We start from the raw sequence: 23,968 nt of genomic DNA on the forward strand, positions 1-23,968 counted from the left end.
GCTCAGACCGATATTCACCATCCGAGAGCAGAGGCCTAAGTATGACCGCAGAAGACATCAAAGCTGACATTTTATCATCCCTCATGGGAGATATATTCAAAATAATAAGGGATAAACTGAAGAGTGCATTGGTAGACGACTTCAATGCATTGAAGTCTGAGCTACAAGCCAATGCGGTCGGAAATTGCTAACAATGCTAAAGCTACACGGTCAGAGATAGATTACATGATAACCGATATTCAGGACATGAAGGGCGGATTTTCTACATGGTCAAATGAGGTGGCAACACTGCAAACTACGGTAACCGATCTCCAGAGCCTGGTGACAACTCTGTCCGACTGCTGCGAGGATATGGAAGGCAGAATGAGACGCAGTAATATCCGTATAACCGGCATTGATGAGAAACCGGGCTCCAGCTCACCTGAAGCGGTCTCTAAAGTGATTAAGGCCATGCTCCAGATGGATCGAGACATAAAGGTTGACCACTCTCATCGTACGTTCGCCCCCAGAAACCCAGGAGATCATGAAAAACCCTGACTGATTATCGCCAAGTTACACTATGATGGTGACGCTGTGGAGCCCCTGAAGAGAGCCCGTGACAGAGCACCCCTGACCTACAACTGGAAACGGATTGCCATCTTTCCTGATTACATATCCTTCGTCGCCAAAGCCAGAGCTGTGTTCACGAACGTTAAGAGAGCGCTACGAGGAAAAGGAGGAGTCCGCTACGGACTTCGAGGCTCAGGATCTCACACAAGGATGAGGAAAAGGAGTTTTCTCATCCTAAGAAGTTCCATGGACTACGTCCAGAAGTTCATCATCCCATCTACGGAGCCTGAATCCTGAAAATGCTCTCTGATAACAATCATTGGACGCTGTCCAGGCACTGAATAACATTTTTTTTTTTTCTCTCTCCTTCCCTTAGCCAATAACAGAACAGGATTTTACGGGGTGTAATATTTAATTTAGAGTTACATTTGATTCTGAGTCAATTTTAATTTAAATGTCCCTCCTCCCCACGGCGTGCGTGTGCGTGTGTCCATGTTCCATGGATGCTTACAGTGTAAGGGCTTCTGTTGATTAAAAGAAAAAATCTATTTTTCATTTATTTTTATTCCATTTCCCAATGTTTTCATTTACACCAAACAATTGGGTTTGCTTTTAAGACTAACACCCAAATCGAGCTTGGCTCTAACTGAGCTGCATTGAACCACTTTTTGTGATTGGCTGACACGCTTGTAAATTTCTGAGACCCTGCAGGGGTCTGAATTTTTACTTTTTATTTTACTTTAACAACCCCCAGCACAGTCTGGCTTGAGCAGTCTGTGCACTTTGCTACTTGGTACTGTGGCTGGGACTATGTCCCACTAATTGTTTTCTTTGCTTTTTTTTTTTTTTTTTTTTTTCTTTTACTTTCCCATGCAAATCAGATTTTGCATTACCGGTTTCTGTGTTCTCTGTGTTCTCATCCCTGTGTTCTTTTGGGATTGTGAGTTGATTTTAAAAACACAGTTTGCTTTTTTCCCAACCATGGTTGGCTAGCTTTATTAGAGCTTCTCCCTGTAACTGTTAGAAGTATAGCCTCAACTTCTCTCAAAGCTTTTATTTGTATCTCCTCCAAATAAGAACTCATCACCAAAATATGTCAGGTGCAGGTCAACATTTGTGCCATTCGTCCTGTTTTCCACCTCTCTCTGCGTTAATTATGAAAGAGATAAAGATAGTATTGGCCTGGTGGTACAGTAAGTCACAGAAACAATAAATATTATAAGCTATAATGTGAAAGGTCTCCATAGCCCAAGCATACAAATTGCCAAATAGCGTTTCTACAGGAGACACATCTATCTGATTTGGAGCATGATAAATTGAATAAGTCATGGGCAGATAAAGTCTACTATTCATCTCATCAATCGGGTAGAAAAAGGGGAGTATCCATACTTATTCACAAACAAATTAATTTCACACCAGCATTGGTACTTAAAGATGATGAGGGGAGATATATATATATATATAGTTGATGGTGTTGAATTTAGTGTTAATGTGTATGCGCCCAATGAAGATGACCTAGACTTTATTAGAACTCTCTTTAATTTAATTTCTTTAGTTGCGTTATATCACAGCAAATGGATCGACAACCTGCCTCTAATGTTCCCTTATCAAAGATGAACGGAGTGCTTAAACACCTATCCATAGAATCAGGACTTGTGGACATTTGGAGAAGTAAATTTCCAAGGAATAGAGATTTTACATTTTATTCAAATAGACACACATCATACTCAAGGATCGACTTCTTTTTTACCTCTAAAAAAGAATTACATAGGATAACAGATATAGAGATATTGCCTATTACTATTTCTTACCACGCTCCGATTAAGCTGAAATGGGCTATTGGTCACAGACCCGTCTCCAAACAATGGAGACTAAATGCTTAACTTTTGAATGACAAAGAATTTATTTCTTTTATCAAGGCGGAGCTCAAGGAATATCTAGAGATGAACTCACTGCCTGGGACATCACCACTCATTCTATGGCACTGTGCTAAAGCATACATTAGGGGCCGGGTCATTTCTTTTGCGTGTGCTAGGAAGAGAACAAGGGAGGCTAAACAGCGAGAATTGGAAGATAAAATCAGGAAGCTAGAATATGAACATAAAAGTTCATACTTCTAAAAATTACTTTAATGAATTAAATGCAGCTCGGAAAGAGCTTAACAATTTATTGTCATACAAGATTGAGGAGGCCTTAAGATTTACAAACCAAAGATACTATAACTATGGAAACCAGACTAGTAGACTCCTAGCCTTCAGATTAAGATGACAGCAATCATCAAATATGGTACAGAAGATTAAATCTCAAGGTACCGTGGTTACAAGGCCACACAAAATAGCAGAAGCATTTGCAGATTTATTTGGGATCTTATATAAGAATACAGACATTTGCTCTGACACTGAAAAAATCCAAGAATTTCTTAAACACATCAAACTAAACGAGTTGTCAGAGTCAACATCTAAAATGCTTGATGAACCAATTAAAGAGTCTGAGATTAGGCAGATTATATCTACACTTAAAAGTAACAAGAGCCCAGGACCAGATGGATATATTAATGAGTTTTGTAAAACTTTTAAATAATTACTATCTACCCTCCTGCTCAAAGCCCACCACCATGCATTACAGACGAAAGCTATGGCACCATCATATACTGAGGCGACCATGGTGGTAATCCACAAAGAGGGTAAAGACCCTACTGAGTGCCAGTCTTACAGACCAATATCCCTGTTAAATACTGACCTGCGCATATTAACAGCAATTTTAGCAAAAAGAGTTAATTTATTAATCACTGAAGTTGTTCACCCAGACCAAACTGGCTTTATAACTGGTAGATATTATGGCGATATCTTACGTCACCTGCTAAATATAATATCACATCAAAAGACTTCAAAATCGGAATCATTGATAATTTCATTAGACGCTCAAAAAGCTTTTGATCGTATATCATGGCAATATTTATTCCAAACATTAAAACGTATGAGATTTTGTCCCAACCTTCTAAATTGGATACAAACACTGTACTCATGTCCACAGACAGCAGTAAAAGTGAATGGCTGTGGATCAGAGAGGTTCACACTGGAGCGAGGCTGCCGGCAAGGATGCTCCCTATCTTCTTTACTGTTTGTTTTGTCCATAGAGCCACTGGCCCAACTCATTAGAGATGATCCTAATATAAAAGGAATACTCATTATTGGGGAGGAGCATAAATAATCTTTATATGCAGATGATGTTCTGTCATCTGACAGAGCCTAGATCAACAATACCATATCTGAAAGAGCTTATTAATAAATTTGGCTATTATTCTGGATACAAAGTGAATGTCGATAAAACGGAGGCTATGGACAGAAATAATAAAACCCCACAAAGTATAGAATCTAAAAGCAGATTTAAATTGCCTGGGAAAGGTATTAAATACCTGGGTATATATATCCCCCCAGCTCTACATAGTTTATTTGATGTTAATTACAATAAATTAATTAGAAGTATCATGTGTGACTTGGAGCATTGGTCTGCTTTTCTCCTCTCTCTGTTTGGTCGTGTTGAAAGTATTCGCATGAATGTTCTGCCCAAATTACTGTATCTATTCCAGGTGCTACCTGTAGAGATCCCAAATTCTTTTTTCAACCATTGGATAAAATAAATTTCAAATTTTGTTTGGCATAGCAGGCGTCCCAGAATAAATCTGAAAACACTACGGCAGTCAAAACAAAATGGAGGCTTAAAACTCCCACACTTCAAGTACTATTTTTGGGCAGCACAAATGAGATCCTTGTTAATGGGGATGCAGAATGCCACACATACATGTTGGCTTAACATTGAGAAAGGCATGTGTGTAGAGCCCCAGCAGTTTCTGCTTTTTCTTGATTCACCTGTCAAAGCAATGGCAGATTTGACTAACATTTTGCTTAAAATATGGAATAAAACTAAGAGAGCATTAGGACTACCAAAGCTAATTTCATCTTTAACTCATTCAGTGCCAGCCATTATCAGAATTTCTACCCCCTTCAGTGCCAGCCGTTTTTGAGCATTATTACTGCTTTTAAAGACCCACAGAATATTTTCTACTATGACAATCTGGAATCTGACACCAGAAGCCTCTACTTTCATCAAAATTTGTTTCTGGCTTGTTTTAGTTCTTTTGTAATCAGCCGTTGAACAGAGCAAGTTTTACACAAATCTTCAGTTTCAGAGCAAAAGGCTGAGAAAAAAGCCTTTTTCTAAAAAAAAAAAAAAACCCTGTCAGTGACTTTAAAGCTATTTTTTTTGTTTTAGTGACAACTCTAACATCTCAAAATTGTTTTCTTATATAAAACAAAAACAAAAAAACACTGAGACTGGGCTTTTGATGGCAAAATTATTATTATTTTGCTATCTATGTCAGAGTTGAAAGGATTTCTTACTTTATTTTGGCGATCTTCCAAGTTTCTCTCCCGTCAGTCTGCACACACGCAACTTCCTCCTCCTCCCGGAAATGCAGAGTGTCACTGCATTCCCCGTTTTTTTTTTTTATTGTTTTATCTCACCATCACCACACTGTCCATGAGTTCCACACATGCTCTGGTCGTGTGCGCTGCTGGGAACGTCAACTCTGTACGTAGCGCCATTTTCTATCTCATAAACGCCTTTCCTCCTCTCCCTCTTAGCTCTGCTGAGCATGGATGATCTCTCATCCAAAGGTGCGCTGCTACCTCCTACGTGTCAACTATTATTTTGCTATCTGGCTCACAGGCTGGGGGTATTTTGTCCGTCCTCCCTCTCCCTCTCGACACGCAACAACGACCCGTTTAGCCCTGTTAGTTGATGGGTTTTATCTCACCATCGCAACATTATCAATAATCTACTCATGTCCATACATGTTCTGTGTTAGTATGTGGAGCTGTGAGCTGCTGGATACTTCACAATATCACTCCGTAGCGCCATAATCTCACACGTTCCTGCTTCTTCCTCCTTAGCTAATGGTAGCATCAGTGGCTAATCTCTCATCTAAAGGTGTACTGCTGCCATCTTCAGGGCACAGTTGGTCACTACAACACCCCACAGCTTAGATATTGAGGGACCTTCGGCAGGGTGTTTTCTAGTTATCCCCGTGAAATATGCAAATGACGAGTTATCTCGTCAATGGCACTGAGTGTTTGAATTTGAAATGATGAGTTATCTCGTCAATGGCACTGAGTGAGTTAACAAGCATTGGCTTGAGTCTTTCACACCTAACAAATTAGATATAGGTTTCAGAAGATAGGCAGATTATGGACTGCGTTTCATACACCAGCTATTGGAAGTAGATAAGTTGAAGACATTTTAACAGCTTAAAAATGAATATGAACTCCCCAAGACGGACTTTTTTTTCTATTTGAAGCTAAGAACATTCTTGACAACACAAAATGAGTGGGACAAACTTCTAAAACCTACACCCATAGAAGAGTTTCTGATGTTTATACAGAATGGGAAGTCATTAGTAAATTATATAACATATTTTTATCTATGAATGCAAATTGCTCGGACAGCGTTAGACAGAGATGGGGGGCGGAGATAAACATGGTCATAGCACAGGACACCTGGGAAGATATTTGTACAGAAGCTCACTTGGTCACAAACTCAAATATCGGTACATGGAAAGAATTCAAATGGAAGATGATTATTCGTTTCTTTAGAACTTCACATATTTTGGACATGCCCCAAGTTGGGTGTATTCTGGCAAAAAGTATTTGAGTCATTGAAAGTGGTTTTCCAACAGACCATTCCACAAGACCCCCAAGTGGTGTTTCTAGGTGTAGCACCCAACGGCATTAATGGTAGAGCGAGGACATATCTGTTGAATATGCTGCTCACAGCAGCCCTCAAGTGTGTAACTTTAAGGTGGTTGAAACTGGACCCCCTTACTTATGATATATGAGTTCAAAAAGTCAAAGACATCTATCATATGGAGGAAATTACATACTTATTAAGACTCCAAAATGACGTTTTCATTGTGAGATGAAGACCCGCTTTGCTCGTTTTTCAGCTGTAGTTGGTAATGCCTCCTCTGATGCCTTGAGTGTTTGCACCATGTGCTGTACATACTCCTGGAAACTGACTATGCACCATATGTCTGAGTTTTGGATGGAGAGGATTTGTGGTATAGTTCCTTTTGTTTCTACTGTTGTTGTTTGTCACTGGTACTTAAGATTTTTGTTTACCCTTGTATCTTTATATACGACTATAGGGAATTTATACATGTTATCAATATACAGTGGACATGTATACATGTAATTGTATGAATCTAAAAGACTAACTACAATATTGTTCATTGCTAACATTGTATTATTTTGTTATATTTTCTGGTTTAACCCCTTGGGTGCCTGCCGTGTTGTTATTGTTATGTATTGCTATACTAGGTTGCTTCTCTGTTTTTGTCTGCCTTGTTTTTATTTTTATTTTACCTGAAGAAGTTTACAGATTCAAAGATGGCTATGTAGTAGAGAAACTCTACATTTTCTTATTGTACTGTTGGCTGAAATAAATAAAAAATAAGTTAAAAAAAAAAAAAAAAAAAAAAATAGTAGCTAATTTGTGCGCAATTCAAACAAAATCTATTTCGTAATGAAGTAAAAAAAAAAAAAAACTAAAAGGATCAGAATAATTCTCTGTTCACCTTCTGCTATGTTTGTCTTACAAATACACAAAGGTGTGTCTCCTTGTGCTTCATTAGCCTCCTGCTGTCAGTGTTCGCTGTGTTTACTTCTTAATAAAGATAAATCGATGCACCCTTTATGCTCAGTTTTTTGTTTTGTTATGATAGCTGTTGATAGTCTTTATAGTCGCATTAGGCATCATTTAAAAGTCTCAAAGAAATCCTTTGAGGAACTTTCTCTGCTAGAAAATTCTCCCGGAGGATCATTTGATCTGCCTCTTTCCAATGTTGAAAAGATTTATTTAGTAAATATGCAAAGACAATCATGCTTGTGTGCCAATATCTTTCACCTCATTAAAGTCCATAATTTTTGTCAATCAGGGCACAGCTGCTCCTGGATCAATACCGCAAGAAGTCCAAACTGTACCGCAGCAAAGTGCTCCTGGTTCCCCTGGGAGACGACTTCCGCTACGACAAAGCTTTGGAGTGGGATCAGCAGTACATCAACTACCAGAAACTGTTTGACTACATGAATTCTCACCCAGAGCTGCATGTTCAAGTGAGAAAACGCTGTTTCAACTGTCACTAAAATCATGTTGCTGAATATATGTGTGCTTTTATGCAGTGAGTGTAGCATGTATTCCACTTTAAAAGCCTGTGTTGTTTAAACATAGTGACACAACAAAGAATCCACCATGACTTGATGTTTGGTTCAGAAGATGACATGTGTGCGGGGGGAAAAGAAAATGACTATAAAGGGCTCCTTTCTTCTGCTTTGTTGATTTATTTATTTTCTTCCCAGGCTCAGTTTGGCACTCTCAGCGACTATTTCAATGCCGTGTACAAAGCAAACGGAGTGGCGCAGGGATCTCGACCCCCGGATTACCCAGTGCTTAGTGGTGATTTCTTTGCCTACGCAGACCGCGAGGATCATTACTGGACAGGATACTTCACCTCTCGACCTTTTTACAAGAGTCTGGACCGAGTGATTGAGTCACATCTGAGGTGAGGCAGGTTTAGCATCACTGTGGTGTTTTTTGGAGCTATCGCTCTCTGTTTATAGGTTTTTTAGGCAGCAGTGTTTGAGCAACTAGCTTTCTCTCGCCGATCGAGGATTTTGTTTTTAATAGTTTTCTTTTGCAATGTAGTCTCTGCTGTTCCTAGGATTATTCCAAAGGTTTCTAACTTAAAGCTGCTGGGCCTCATAGATCAATAAATCAAAGATAATTTACTAAAAAAAAGGATGTAAAAAGTCAGAATTGCAGCTCAAAAGTTTGTTTTGATCTTAACTGTAAACACACTTTAATCGACATTCTCCAAAAGGTTTTGCGTATTGCATTGTGAGATGTGGAGTCCTCTAGACAGATGCTTTACTTCATTCTCACTGTGATTTCTTGTGTTTGCCCCCAAAAACACATTTCTGGTGCTTGTTTTTAGGAACTGAAAGTTATGGAAAAACAATGACAGATGTGTATTTTGGGGTTTACACTTAAAGATCTAAATCCAGCTGGAATTGAATGTCTCGTCGAGTGAGATGATATCACGGGTAATACCGAGAACCAGAACAAAAATGGAGTTGAGTGAATTACTGTCCTCGTTTGGCAGAGAACACTTCTATGTATTCGTTTATGGAACTCCACATCCCACAATGCAATGCATGAAACTTTTCCGATAATGTCAATGAGGGTGTGTTTACAGTTGAGCTCAAAACAGACTTTTAAGCAGCAATTTTAACCTTTTGCATCTTTTTTTCTGAGCATATAGTTTTATTGATCCATGAACCCTTACATACTGGCTGTGTTCGAAATGGCACACTCTGTACTATACACTACAAACTCAGTCTGTACTGTATGTCTGCTACTATAAACATGGTTAGGTGATGAACTTTCTCACTGAAGTATACTCCAAGTTTCCCAAGATGCAATTGGAACTTACTACGACAAAAACCTGAAGCACACTGAGGCTGAATATCTTTGTTGATTCTCCACCTTTGAAAGTTTTGAAAGCGTTTTAAAGGGGACATATCATGGTTTTAAATCCTTCCTTTTTACATATAAATCATACAGTTGTGGTCTATATAAAGCGGAACTGCAATGCTTGGGTCTGAATTCCTCATTATTATAGCTCCACAGGCCCCTTTTCTTCCCCTTTTCTGATGTGCTTCTGAGAGCAACTCGTTTTGGTGCTGTCTCTTTAAATGCAAATGGGAAACTTCATACCCCGCCCCCTCTTCAGGTGACACTCGGTTCAACTCCACCCTGCTCGGCCATTTTTGTAGTTTGATAGAAGAGATACGGCTATGTAGCGGCGCATAAACTTTTTATTCAGAGGTTATTTACAAAATGTCAACAACGGAAGACTTGTCCATCCAGCCTTACATGTTCGAGCCAGAGTCGGACCCAGCGGAGCGAGATGAAAATGAAGACGATGAACCTGCAGAACCCTAACAAGTGAGCTAACACAAGCACCGAGCTAACGCTAGCGCCAAGCTAACGGCACGAAATGCATTTTAATACAGTCTTTTCAAAGACAAAAATGGCAAAATCAAATGACTAATGAAAACTTTAGACTTAAATTAAATCACGTAGGCCATATCATCAAGGATCTAAAACGAGCACACAGCGCTAACATATGAAGTCTGAAGACGGTGCAACTGCTAATGCTAACAAAGCAATGACAGGGACGTCTTATCATCACACTTTTTAGCGTTATTTACAGCTTACCGAAGTGTTCTGTTCGTCGTCTCCAAAGATAGAAGGAATTGAACCCTCAATCAGACAAAGTCTTTCGGCAAATCCTTCTTTATACTGGCGGAGGTTGCAGAAGCAGTCATCCTTGAAGTGCTTCGCGCACACAAAAATGACCTTACCCACAGATGTGGGTACATTTCCGTGAAAAATAAAACTCAACCAGGCACTTTGAAAAGGTTCTGATGCTGGGAGACGGTGTAATGAAGCGTGTGGGTTACTACATCCAACAACTGAACATTTTGACTTATCCTCTCGTAACTTCGGCATCCTTGAGCTTGGACTACAAAATAAAAGCGAGAAATAAAAATGGCGGATTGCTCGAAGTGTTGGACCTGGACTCGATGTACTAATTTGGCAGTTCCGCTGCAAATACTGTGATGTAATAGTTCAAAAAACGTAATAGAGAATAAAAAAATCAAAACAGATCAAAAAATATGAGCAAAACAGATATCTACGGAGCACCTGAAGAGACTAATTTGTATTTTTCTGTACTTCTAAGCACTCTAAATATACAGAAAAATGCATTTAAGGGCTAAAAAAGTGGATTTAGCATGATATGTCCCCTTTAGGCGAGAAAGTGACCAAGTAGAATATCAACATCTGGTCATTTGATCAATAAAACTCGCAGAAACACATTTCATGCCAACATTTCAGAGATTTTCGGAGACCCTTCATTGTGCTACTGACAAAACTTCCGGTTAACTTCAAAACAAGAGCCATTTTTACAAAAGCATGAAAAAAGTAATGGAAGACAAGGAGATGCTTTTGTTTTGAAAAGAGGATGTTTGATTTTTGGCTTGAAGCTGGTCCGCTCACTCGCAATGCATCTTGGGGCGGTTGAGTATGACTAGTGTGCTCACTGTGCATATAGTATACATCTGGGTATTTCTCGTATACTCAATCTTTTTATACTGTTTGAATGCAATACATACTAATGTTGTTGCCAAACTTAGTTTGAGTAGTACGTTAGTATGACATTTACAACACGGCCTATGTTTTTATCTGATAAAAAAAAAAGTTATTGTCTCCAGCAGCTTTAAATGTGCACTCGCAAAAATCTGGAAAGTATCTTCCTGTGAACAGATTGTAAAGACGTTCGCTGACTAAAAGAAACTGCTGTCATTCTTTAAAGTAATCCTCAGTAATCCCAGCGTGTTTGTTTCTTACAGAGGTGCAGAGATCCTTTACAGTCTCGCTGTAGCAAACGCTCGACATGCTGGGATGGAAGGCCGTTACCCAGTGTCAGATTACGGCTTGCTGGTGGACGCAAGACGCTCTGTCGCCCTTTTTCAGCATCATGACGCTATTACTGGCACAGCGAAAGAAAATGTTGTCGTCGACTATGGCAGCAAGTAGGATTCTGTGCTCAAATGATCAAATTGATAAACTTGTATGTGAGGGAAAAAAAATTACCTCCTTTGTTTAATCGTAGCTCTGATTGATGCTCTCCAGAAGTTTTCTCCTGTGAGTGCAGAGTGACTTTCATTCTTCCTCCTCTGCAGATTACTGCGCTCACTCATAGGTCTGAAGAGAGTCATCATCAACGCTGCTCATTTCCTGGTTATGAAGAACAAGGAGTTTTATCGTTTTTACCAGACCGAGCCTTTCCTGGAGACGGTAGAAGAACACACGGGGAGACGCTTGTGCCACAATTCTTCAAACAAAAACAAAATGATGTGTTTTTTCTCCTTTTGTTATATCTTTACTTCTCCAGGATGACAGGCGAGCTACTCAGGACTCTCTGCCTCAGCGCACTTTAATTGAGTTGGACCCAGCAGGGCCGAGGTATCATCTGCCTCCTCTTCCATTTTTTAATCTCCTTTGCAGCTTTTTCTCATGATTGATCTGTTTTAATATATTAAGGTTTCATTTATTCAGACAACTGTTCTTCAGGGTATTTACTTTGATCTCCTGATATTTGTCGAATGTCAGTCTTTTTCAGAGGCATCTGCTGATTGCTTTGATGTTTCCTTGACTTCCACGTAATGATTTAAGGTCTATTTGAAAAATATTAATGATAATAATAATCATTTAAACAGAAGACAAAAATAACTTGCTGCAATTATTACGCAGAAGTCAAAGAAACATCAAAGAAATCAACCTTCTTCAAAGGTGTCTCATGATCGCTTTGTTTCCTTGGCTCTCGTGTAATCATTTAAGTGCTTGCCGGAATTTTTACGCAAAAATCAAGGAAATACCAAAGCAATCGGTGACGCCTCTCAAGAAGACAGGCAGTTGACAGTCAAAACATGTCAGGAGATCAAAGTAAATCTCCTGAAGAACAGTCGTTTGAATAAATGAAACAAAAACATATTATTCAAAAAGAATTTGCTGGAATTATGATCTGGTTTAATTTGTCATTGTCAGGTACCTGGTCCTGTTTAACCCTCTGGAACAGGAGCGGCTGTGTGCGGTCACCGTGCTGGTCAACACCGTCAGGGTGCGGGTGCTCACCGAGGATGGGCAGACCGTGCCCGTGCAGCTCAGCGCTCAGTGGAGCTCTGCCACTCAAATGAGCGCAGAAGTTTTTGAGGTAAAAAAAAAAGTTTCCTGCAGAACGGCGTAGTCTGCACATTGTTCCATTAGTGTCTGCACTTCATTGTGCCCTCAAAAGTTTTCTTGTCAGGCTCACAACTCAGCCTGAAGTTATTTCAGCTAAACACACTAGTTTAAAAACTCTCTCTAAGCTTTTATTGAGACTGAAAATATGTTGAGGGAAGAAGGGATGGATTGTTAACTGTCAATACAGAGCTTTCCAAGTGTAAACACTGATTTTAAACTGATGCCAACCATGCTGATGTTGAAGAATGGCAATTTTAAACAGAGAAGAACACCATCTGAATTCAACTCATAAAGATGGGTTTTTGTCTGGAGATTGAACATTTATTTTTCTTGGACATTTTGTTGCAATCCAAGAAAGTGTAGATCCCATGCTGGAGTTGGAAGCATGGCAAGGAAAGCACTTAAGCAGATGAAAACGCCTCTCTGATGGACTTTAAGTCTTGCTAATAGGTTAAGAAGAATGGTAAATGGATTTTAGTGTTAGCGCTTTACTTCAGAAAGCACTTTACACCTTTTATTTGGAAGGCGACGCAAAACCTAAGTCATGGTAGGAGAACAAAACACATCCGTCCTGTCAGTACTTTTCAAATGTTATGTGCTTTGATCCGTTATTTAAATTAATGAACTTTAGTTCTCTAAAAACTTCTCATAAATGTACAACATTTTTATGCTTTTTGGTAAAATGTCATTTAAATAAGTTCCATAATTTTCATTGGTGGAGGAAGTGATCACAATGGGTGTGGGTGGGTGTCTCATGCATTATCTGTGTCACCACTAGGAGGTGCATTTGCCAATTTATAGAACAATGGCTATGGGTTCGGCATAGTAACCTCAGCTTTTGAGGAACCCACTTCCTCTACTCAGCTTTTGCAGCCAGGTTAAATCTAAAGCAAAGATGGGCAACTTTCATGACAGCAGGGCCACAAAAATGTGATTGTTTGATCTGACTGAGGGCCACATTATCAACATTCATGTAAGCAATTAGAGTAAAGACCAATCTGAGCTTTGATACTGGGGGGAAAAAAGTCAAGGGTTTGTGTGGTTTATTTTATTAGTACTTGTTTGTGGTCATTTTGCTTATTTTCTATTTTGTGTAGTTTTGTTTTCATTTTTTGAAAGAATTTTTTTTCACCTTTTGTGTTTTTGGCGTTTAGTTTATTTTAATTTAATTTTTCTTATTTTTGTGTATTTTCGTTTTTTCTTTGTATGTTTTTGTCATTTTTTTTTTTTTGGTTGCCATTTTTTGTGGTTTTGGAGTCACTTTGTATATTTTTTTCTTTTGTCAAGTTTTGACAAGTTTTGTGTATTCTCCTGTGATTTCGTGCACTTACTTTGGGGGCACACCAAATTAGACAAGCTAATGCAAGGAAGTAGACTGAGCAAAATCCCCCATCTTTGGGAATGGTGCACAAGCAACAGTAAATGTGAGTCTTTTTTTCAGTGGTTAGTTATATTATAAATGTAATAATTTCTCTATTTCTATAAATATAGATCAGCTGCAGGTTTCACCAAAAGATCCAACAAGGAATGAGGAAATAAGGACGTCTTTCTTCCTTTACTGACACTATAGCCAGGAGTCAGGAGCAGCTTTTATGTTATAGCTTAACCTGCCCAAACTGTTTAGCTGTGTTTATATTAAATCTATTTATAAAATCTATCATCAATCTTCGCTATATTAGACCTGTTACTAGGTGCTAATCGCAACTGTGTTATGACAAACTAAGTTGTGTGAACATCAGTGGATGTATCTATAAATGAGGTGTGACATCTGTGGCGTTTATTCATTGTTAACTCACTGGCACAAAGTTTTCATTTTTGAGTAGAAGCCAGGCCTCCAGGAAGGATTAACCTGAACATGGCAGCAAAATCCACAGGTAAAACCAGACACTATCCGTCCAAAATCCCAAAGACAGGGAGGAGGAGCCAGAGCGGCAGTCAACCTTGGAAAAACCAAAATGTCAACAGGCGACCCCTCAGCCCAGAACAGATTGGAGGAGGATCGACATGCTCTGCAGCAAGAGCAGACCTCCAACCAAGAAGTGGCCTCAAATTCAAGCCCACACATGGACTAAAATAGCATAACTGCACCATGACGCTTCTGCTTTGCTTTCTAATATTGTGAGCCACTCAAATGAAGAGATTCCAATATTTCCAACAAGATGCATCTCATCCAACATAACAGTGCAACATTTAAAGACATATTTTTTCACACATTTTAAAGGGAGAATTTGATTTATTTTGCTTCAGCTGGACTTTCTTTCAGAGCAAATGTTGCCTTTCAGTCAGAATAAAATGCTTCAATTTGGTATTAAATCTGCAGGTGTAAAATGATTGGCTTCACTCTGACTGAGTATTTACTTCAAATTTATCTCAGCCCTGAATGAAATTTGCCACAGCAACAAAATCACAATCTTTTTTCCCACTGTAGCAGCAGCCCTAATGCTAAATGTGTAAATGCTTTTAAGTCTGATTGAATTCCATTTTTGTCGGCACAAACTGCAGTTATTAGCAAAGAAAACAACAGCAGGGGCCATGGTTGTATTTAATTTTAAAATCAATTCAACGTTATTTATATAGCGCTAATTTCAACAATAGTCATCTCGAAGCACTTATCAAGTTATAACATTTTTAAGAAAAAAAAGCCCACAAATCCACGTGGTTTCAGAACGTGGAAGAGATGGGTGTGATTGATGAAAGCCAGAGAAAAGATTTATTTGGTGACCACAGTGATGGCGTAAAAAAATCAGAACAAAGTTATTTACAGCAGTCGTCACTGCTGTAAACTGTGTGAAATGTGACAGAGGTGTAAAGAAGTGCTTTGAGACGCAGTCATAAGTGTTTCTGCTACAGGACAAACCTGAACTCATCATTTGGGGAAGTTGTATTTCTCATTCTTCTTTAATTCTCTGCTCAGGCGACGTTCATGGTCCGTCTTCCCCCTATCGGTCTGGCCGTTTTCCATCTGTACGACTCCTCGGACACGCCCATGACGCTGCGTTCCGACACCCTGCTCAGGCTGTCGGGTCGAGGAGCCGGTGCCGCCCGAGCCGCCAACCCGCTGCCCGTGCGCTCCCAGCAGGCCGACGATCAGCCCTTCTACATCAGCAGTCAGTGTGTAACGCTGGGCTTCTCTGGATCCAGCGGCCTGCTGGAGGTTTGTCTTTGGTTTGATATCCTTATTGATGTTTTCATCGCCTGGTTTGATCTTTTTAGAGGCAGCTTGACTTCCTAACAAGCCTGGGCTGTGATCAAAGTGAACACAGCACCACTTGTTATAACTCAAACAAGCTTTCATCTCTCGCTGAACACCTTCCTTGATCCATCTCTGTTGCTTTTTTCATCTGCAGAGCATCAAGCGTAAAGACGATCCCCAAGAAGTGAAGGTGCACATGCAGTTCATGGTGTATGGCACCCGTCCTTCGAAAGACAAAAGTGGAGCTTACCTCTTCCTACCCGATGGGAAAGCAAAGGTATTCCCCTGACGTCTCGTGTAAACATGCGATGCCTCGTGCTCTTTTCCTTCTTCATGACCTCCTCCTGTTTTCAGCTCTACAGCCAGAAGGAGCCCCCCGTGGTGCGTGTGGTTGAGGGTCCTCTTTTTTCCGAGGTGGTAACTCACTATCAACACTTTCAGCAGAGTGTCCGCATAAACAACGTGCCAGGTGACTAAACAAAGCTACGCTGCTTTGCTCTGTGGTTTGTTTCACTGGTTTACTATCATTAAACGCAGTAGATGGTGGATCATCAAGAAGGACAAACGGAATGTTTTAGCGAACGACTCATTCTTTTAAGGGAATATTAGATTTTTTAGAGAATGTAACTTGTCAACAGATTATGATGAAAACATTTTTTTAAACCTCGAGGATCCAGGGTGTAACTGGTCGTTTTTGACTACTTTTGATTTTACCTTTATATGTCGCCATAAAAACAGTTTAGGTCTCTTGCCTTGATTGGTATAGTTTTTCTCAGCACAACTTCAGCTGGATGCATTCACGGTTAATTGATTATTTTGACATACACACAAAAACACCAAATCCAAGTAGAAAAAAATAGATCTTTTTTTACTGTGAAAACCACAATTATGTTAAGCGAACGGATTTGATGAATGAGAATGGAGAATGCAAATATAAAGTGTAATTAGAAAAAACAAAGTTGCTGGAGGAAGATCAGATGAAGACGCTGTTTATTGACATTGTCGGGAAAGTTTGCCGCATTGCATTGTGGGATGTGGAGTCCTGTAGATCAGGGGCTCCCCTAGGAATAATAAAAGATTTCAACAAAATGGGTCGAGAAATTTTACTTTTCTTGAAAAAGGTCAACATTTTTTACTCTTCCTCTTCTTAAAAACATTAAATGTGGAATTACATATTTTTAAAAAAAAGTAACAATGAAGTTTTTTGAGTGCTTTTTCATGCTCAATGACCTTTGGGGCCACGCCCCAATTTGGGAACCACTGCTGTAGATGGATGCATAGACGTGTTTTTACTTCATTCCTACTGTGATTTCTTGTTTTGCGCACCGCCAAAAATTCTGCCAAAGTGACTTCCCAACACATTTCTGGTGTTTTCACTGAAAGTTCCGTCAACACAGTGGTGGATGTTTATTTTGGGGGTTATAGAGAAAGATCTGAAACTGGCCAAAATTGAATGTCTGGAAGTGAGGTGTTATCATGAAGAATATCAGGAACAAACTCGAACAGAAATGGTGTCAAGCCAATTACTGTCCTCCTTGTCTGGCAAAGAAACAAAATAAATCACAGTAAGAATGAAGGAAAAACACTTCTATTTATCCTTCTATAAAAATGATTCCGAAAACACACAACAAAAAAGAAAAACAAAACAAGACGACTACAACTATACAAAGAACAACCAAAGAATAAACAAAACCATAGCATAAACGCATACAAATGATAAAATGTGTGAAAACACAAAACAACGACCTAAATAAACAAAATGAATACAAAAATGCACAAAACAATAACACACAAAATGCCTTGAACAATGACCCAAACCACTAAAATAATCCATATCCCGGCTGATGTAAATCACAGCTTTTTATGAAGATAAGTTTTTTATGATCAGAGTCTGGTCATCTGTGTGTTTTTCATATTCCACAATGCAATGCGTGAGCAGCAATTTCAACATTTTACATCTTTTTTTTCCAAGCAAATGTCTTTTTTGATATTGATCCATGAGGCCTACACTGTTTTTATCTGATTAAAAAAGTTAAGTTTTTTTCTTTTTAATTCTATTAATTATAGATAATTTATGGCGTGTCTATTTGTGATTCCAGGTGTGGATGGTTCCTCTATAGACATCAGCACTGTGGTGGACATCAGGGATCAGACTAATAAAGAGCTTGCCATGCGGCTGGTCACTGACATTCAAAGCGGTGAAGTCTTCTACACAGACCTGAACGGGTTCCAGGTCTGTTGTGGCTCTGCTTTTCATCCATTGTCCGCCTCCATTCCATCCCTGCTTGTGACGAGTAACATTTGGCGTTGTAGATCCAGCCTCGCCGGCGCCATCAGAAGCTTCCTCTCCAGGCCAACTTCTACCCAATGCCGAGCCAGGCGTACATCCAGGACAGCCACCACCGCCTGACGCTGCACACGGCTCAGTCTCTGGGTGTCAGCAGCTTGGAGAGCGGTCTGTCTCGCCCTTGTTTATTTTATTCTTTTAATGCGCCGCCATTAATTATTCATTTCATTCGATAATGGAATTCCTCTCTGACGAGCTCGACATCTCTGTTTTGTTTGCTTGTCTCTCACTGCCTAACACAGAGCTGCTCAGAAAGTGAAAAACGCTCAAACCTTGATGTATATTCAGCCCCCAGTTAATCTTGTCACTATTATTTGTGTGAATAAAAGCGACGGTTGTAAATGATGTGTGAAAGCTCTTGTCTTTTCTACTCCAGGTCAGCTCGAAGTGATTATGGACCGGCGGCTGATGCAGGACGACAATCGTGGATTGGGTCAGGGCTTGAAAGACAATAAGAAGACTGTCAACCGTTTCCGACTGCTGCTGGAAAGCAGGTCCACCGGTAACAAGGTGAGTCAGTTGGCGGGGGGGGAGGCGGCAGATAAACCTCCATTGGACTCATTCATTCTCTAAACAACATTATATGGTCATTCCATGTCATTTCAACACATTTTCAGGACATCCCATGCACTTCAGTCTAAAAATTTTTTACCAGTTGCTCCTTAGTTATTCAATAGACACACTGTACATTTTTTTACATTCATATTTTTTCAGACTATAGTCAATTTAGTGAGGGGGGTGTGTGTGGATTTTTGATTTTATGTTTTTTAAACAGAGATTCCCACTCAATGGTTTTTATATACCATTGGGGTCCAAAATAAAAAATTGTTTTACAACCAAAGAAAGAAAAATTCCATTTTTTTTCTTACATTCCCACATGCAGTTATGGGCCAATGAAAAAGGTAAAAAAAAAAAAAAAAAATTGAATTATTTTGGATTTCAAGAGACTGTCACCCAGGAACCAATGCATATATGTGATTAATCATTAGTGATGTGAACAGTCTATGTTCATAGCTCTAAGCTGATAAATTACAGGGAGTTGAGACATATGTAAAGTTGTTTACTGAAGGCCCAGACATGTTCCAGACCCAAACACACTAACTTTTTTCCAATTCTGAGGGGCTGGCATGTCCACCACATAGGATGTAGAGCAGATATTTTTGTATATTCTGAGAGATGCTGTGTTACTATGCTGAATTTCAGCATAGTGTGGTGTAGTGTCCTAATATATTGGAAGCTGAAAATGGAAGAAAAATAAGGATGCACAAGAATCAACATGTTCCAATATCTCAGGAACTACACCACATAGGACACTGATATTTTCAGTCTCTTGAAATCCAAAATAATTCTATTTTTTATTTTTATTTTTTAAACTATATTCATTGGCCTATAACGACATGTGGGAATGTAAGATGAAATCTGATCTGTTTTAATTGATAATATAAATGTTACTCTTTTTTTGGGATTTAAAAAAGTTTTTCATTATGTAACTTCTTTATTTTACTTTAAACCCTAACTTTGTTTTTTTTTTTGTTTTGTTTTTAAACACTCGCAAATATTGAAATTCTTTTGTCTTTGTCTTATAATCATTTGTTGTTTATTCGTTTTGAAATAGTAACGTAAAAAAATGTAAAAACCATTGCATCCGAAATATCTAAAAATGTATTCATCCCATCAAACTAAAAGTTTAGTGCGTTTATTAGATAATCATGGCACAGTTGGTTAAAAAAAAAAAAAAATTCAGAATTTTTTTTAGACCTAGTGCGTGGGATGTCCTGAAAATTTGATGAAATGACCCTTTAATCTTTTTTGCCATCTTTCTCTCACACTCTAATATTCTTTCTCTTCTTCCTCCTCTACTCCTCCACCCTCAGCATGGTGGCTTCTTTGCCAAACTCTCGTCATTTTTTCATTCCTTCTTCTCCCAAATGTTCAATGTTGGAGTTGAAAAGGTAACAGCGAGGATGTTAATTAACCCGTGTCACTGCCGTATCTTCTAGTTTCCAATTCCCCTCCTTCACCTTTCCTTCACTTTCACCGTGTAGTCGTAGCTAAAGCCCGTTCGTCTTCCACTAAAGGGCATAAATGGCTTAATTTATCAGCTCTGTGAGTGCAGAGACAGGGAGTTTCAGGTTGGGGAGAAGTGATGTTGTGCCTGTCACAAGTATCACGTTGAATCTCTGCAATGCTCCTGGTTTAAAATTCCACACCACAACACGGACATTAGCGTTCAGTCCGTCCGATGTAGAATTAGAATAATAGCTCCTACACTGACAAGATAATTACATCCTATTCCTCTTGTAGAAATGTGTCCCCGCTGCTCCCATGATTATATTATCAGTTGGTTACGATGGTGAAAGCTTATGTCTGCCCACTTTATAGATGACAGACAGTTGGACAACCAGCTTCCCGTCCATACTCAGTCACATGACCAACGCTGCTTTGAACCACGACGTCCTAGCGCTGCCTGTCCTTCCAAAGAGGCGTGGCATTCCCCCCCTTCAAACCTTCAGCCCACTGAAGTCCTTCCTCCCCTGTGACGTCCACCTGCTGAACCTGCGAAGCATCCAGAAGCAGGTGAGTAAATGTTTAACAGATCATCTCCTACTGATTACTTTTTTACAATTATCAACTTCTTTCCTCGATGTGAGAGCAGCGGGACACACAGACGCCGTCACCGTACACAGCTCTGATCCTTCATCGTCTGGCTTTAGACTGCAGCCTCGAGGCTCAGAACCTCGGCTTCAACTGCACCACCACACAAGGACAGGTCAGAAACCTGCACGCACACTCGACAAACACCATCACATACTTTTCATTGTTTTTACAGTTTGAGAGTAAATTTAATAAGGCATTAAAATGAAATAATTAATATTTAGTTGGCATAACACAAAATGGCTTCAACAATGCACAAAACTGAAACACAAATGCACAAAATGACTCTGAAAACATTTAGAAATGCAACAAAAACACACAAAATGGCTCCTAAAACACACACATTGATTTAAAAAAACACACTCAAAACTGCAACAAAAAAACTCAAAATAGCTCATGAAATGCACAAAATGGCAACAGAAACACACAGAACTGCAACATAAACACACAAAATGACTCCAAAAATTCCTAAAACCACAACAAAAAAAGAAAAACTCAAAACGGTTCAAAAACACACAATATGGCTCTTAAAACACACAGAACTGCAACAAAAGCAGATAAAATGACTGAAACAGCAACAAAAACACAAAACAAAAATTCCTGAAATATTGGGAATAATTGGTCTTTATTCTAAATGTTGACAGAAATGTTGATCATGACAAATAGAAGTCCTAATGCCTACATTGTCTCTCTCCTTCTTTCTACCCCCCCCTCGTGTAGCTAAGTGTTTCTGGCCTGTTCAGGAACCTGGAGCTGCAGCTGCTGCAGCCCGTGTCTCTGACCCTGATGCACTCCAGCGCGCCACTGGCCAACGACTCCAGCATCAGCCTGGATCCCATGGAGATCTCTGCCTTCAAACTCAAACTACGCTAATGACCTTTTTGGATCAAAAGCTGCTTTAAAAAAGAATCCAGGGCAGAGAATCCCAGGCTTTTTTTTGACCAAACAGGCGATGGTGATGATATGATGATGATGATGTCAGAGAGGCGGGGCCCTCTGTAACAGGACATCGTGCACAGTGCACAGCAGGGGGCAGCGTTAGCTAACAGCTGATCCTAAACAGGACAAAGACTGGTAGACCCTCTGCTGTCTGACATGATTATGAAGTGGATCTTCATTTGGCTTCAGAAGGACTCGTCTTTTTCTACCTTTTGCTCCATCCTGGACTGAACCACTGAATGTAAATACCACCACAGCAAAGGGATAGAGGGGGACTGGTGCTACATCAGAGTGCAATTATAAAGCTTTATTTGACCAATTTTTTTTTTTCTAAATGTGAGCAAACAAATCAATACGAATCACTGTGTTTTTTGTTTTTTTTTTTTAAAGTGATGCAACGTTGACTGCAGTTTAGTTACTTTGGTTTGGTTGTTGAACGCAGCAAAAAGAATGTTCAGCCTCTTCTTCTGAAAAAAACTGCAAATCCTCGACCTGTTTCCTCTTCTGTGTGTGAGCATTCATCATCATATCTGTGATTGTTTCCCTTCCTGCCTGTGGAGTGGACACTGCACTCCCCAACGCAGAAAGAAAACAGAAAAACAATAACAAAGCAAGTGTTTCTGTTGATCATTTGTGTGCTTATACATGTTGACTGTTGAGGTTGGTGTGTACTGTAGTAATGTATGCAGTAGAAGCATAGACAAAGACTTAAGCCTCATATTATCACACAGCAGAAATATTGTAACGTGTGTGTTTGTAGAATATGTAGCCTATGCACACCGACAGGTTCTTTTTTTTAAGTTTAGTTAAATCATAGATAGTATCAAAGACTGAAAAACACTGTTTAATGAAGGTAAAGCAATGCATTGACACAGGAGGGGAAAACGTTCAAACACATTAAAGGTTGTTTCATCCAAATAAAGCAAAAAGTCTGACCTGTCGGAAAACTCAACTTTTCATGATAGTTATGAGAAATCCTATCTGACCGTGTAGGTACCAAAAGTTTGGACAAACTGTATTATTTCACAACCTTGGTTCAATAAGAAATGATTAAAATAAGTTGCGTTATGCACTTCATTCCAAAAGGAGCTGCTGTCAATGTGGTTCTGAGCTCAACTTCCTGTTTGATGGCAGTAGTAACAGCTAGCAAGAGGCTAATCACTGTCAATTAAAGAAAAGGAATAATTTTTATTAGCCAAGTAGATACAAGTCATAGGACTTGGTGGATGGTTCAAAAAAACAAAACAGAAATAGTATAAATATAAATGATGGATATGAACATACTGTATATACAAGTAGTGCAGGTAATGCCTTTGGCCAAGTATTTATTTTTTTTAATAGCTAATGCCGTTTTTTTGAAAATTTTATTTCAATCTTTTGTTGTGAAAGTCAAGAAGAGGAAGTTCATTATCTTTGTGCAGCACTTTTTGAAAAAACATCTGGATTTAATTGGAATGCAATGGACCTGGAGATGACGCTGATATTTCCAGAAACATGTCAATAGTTTGACAGACTTGAGAGCAGATGTGTTTACTTGTTGCTTAATTCCCTCAGGTTGATTTTTAATGCAGTTCAAAGTAACATCTGTGTAAAGTCTTCACCTCAGAAGATTCTCTGTCATCCAGTCAGTTTTTTGTGCATAAACACTGGGACCAAAATAATTGTAAAAAATAAAAACCTCTTCTCGTCACTAGATATGAACTTGAAGGATGATGCTATTTCTGCTGAGATCCATGTTGTTGTACCGCTACTTCTAAAACCTGCACGGTTACAGATGGGATCCAGAAATGGTTGGATTTGGATGAGAAGAGCTTTCAAATGTGACTTTATGTCAAATCATTGGCATGAACATCCAACCCAGGAGAGCCTAATTTCACTTAAATGAGCTGCAGTTGAACCTGAGGCTGTTCTCAGTGTCTGTATTTCATTCCACCCTGTCCTCTCTGTATGATTCCTCTCATTTCTCAGCATCCATTCACAGCCTTTGTCTCATCCTCTGTGCAGCCACTCTGTCCCCCCCACACCCACCCTTTCCCCCCGGCAGTGCTTACCATTTCAGTGTGATGAGACCCCCCAGCTTCTCCAGTCTGTGTTGGCGTCTGATAACCTTGTCATCACCTTCCTCTCCTGCTGCATCGATCTGCGTCTGCGTTCCTCTGTCAAGTGTCTCTTTCTTTTTTTCTTTCTTTCCAAATGTGAAGCCAGTTTGTTTGTTTAGAGATAATATATGAAGGCTTCTGTGTTTGTAACTCATGGTGGGATTAAAACAGCAGAAGAGCAGAAAACAAAAAACAACAATAATAAAGATGGAAAAAAAAAACACTTTATTTGTGTGCTTTGCTTATTTCCACTTCAAAATTGGC

At 39.3% G+C, this 23,968-nt stretch overlaps 1 protein-coding gene across 1 annotated transcript in view; it reads left to right on the forward strand.

Annotated features, from left to right (window-relative positions):
- man2a2 (mannosidase, alpha, class 2A, member 2) overlaps window positions 1-23,658 on the forward strand; it is a 39,448-nt gene extending 15,790 nt beyond the window's left edge. The window contains exons 9-23 of the mRNA XM_028449777.1: window positions 7,541-7,718; window positions 7,962-8,164; window positions 11,079-11,261; window positions 11,412-11,526; window positions 11,624-11,694; window positions 12,277-12,442; window positions 15,386-15,625; window positions 15,819-15,941; window positions 16,019-16,133; window positions 17,764-17,897; window positions 17,978-18,119; window positions 18,388-18,521; window positions 20,394-20,588; window positions 20,668-20,781; window positions 21,387-23,658. Coding sequence (XP_028305578.1) covers window positions 7,541-7,718; window positions 7,962-8,164; window positions 11,079-11,261; window positions 11,412-11,526; window positions 11,624-11,694; window positions 12,277-12,442; window positions 15,386-15,625; window positions 15,819-15,941; window positions 16,019-16,133; window positions 17,764-17,897; window positions 17,978-18,119; window positions 18,388-18,521; window positions 20,394-20,588; window positions 20,668-20,781; window positions 21,387-21,539 — 2,266 coding nt within the window. The 3' untranslated portion in view covers window positions 21,540-23,658. The remainder of the gene's footprint in view (window positions 1-7,540; window positions 7,719-7,961; window positions 8,165-11,078; window positions 11,262-11,411; window positions 11,527-11,623; window positions 11,695-12,276; window positions 12,443-15,385; window positions 15,626-15,818; window positions 15,942-16,018; window positions 16,134-17,763; window positions 17,898-17,977; window positions 18,120-18,387; window positions 18,522-20,393; window positions 20,589-20,667; window positions 20,782-21,386) is intronic.
- Window positions 23,659-23,968: the final 310 nt, after the last annotated feature.

The sequence above is a fragment of the Gouania willdenowi genome, chromosome 6 (assembly GCF_900634775.1).
Source record: "Gouania willdenowi chromosome 6, fGouWil2.1, whole genome shotgun sequence".
Lineage (NCBI taxonomy): Eukaryota > Metazoa > Chordata > Actinopteri > Blenniiformes > Gobiesocidae > Gouania > Gouania willdenowi.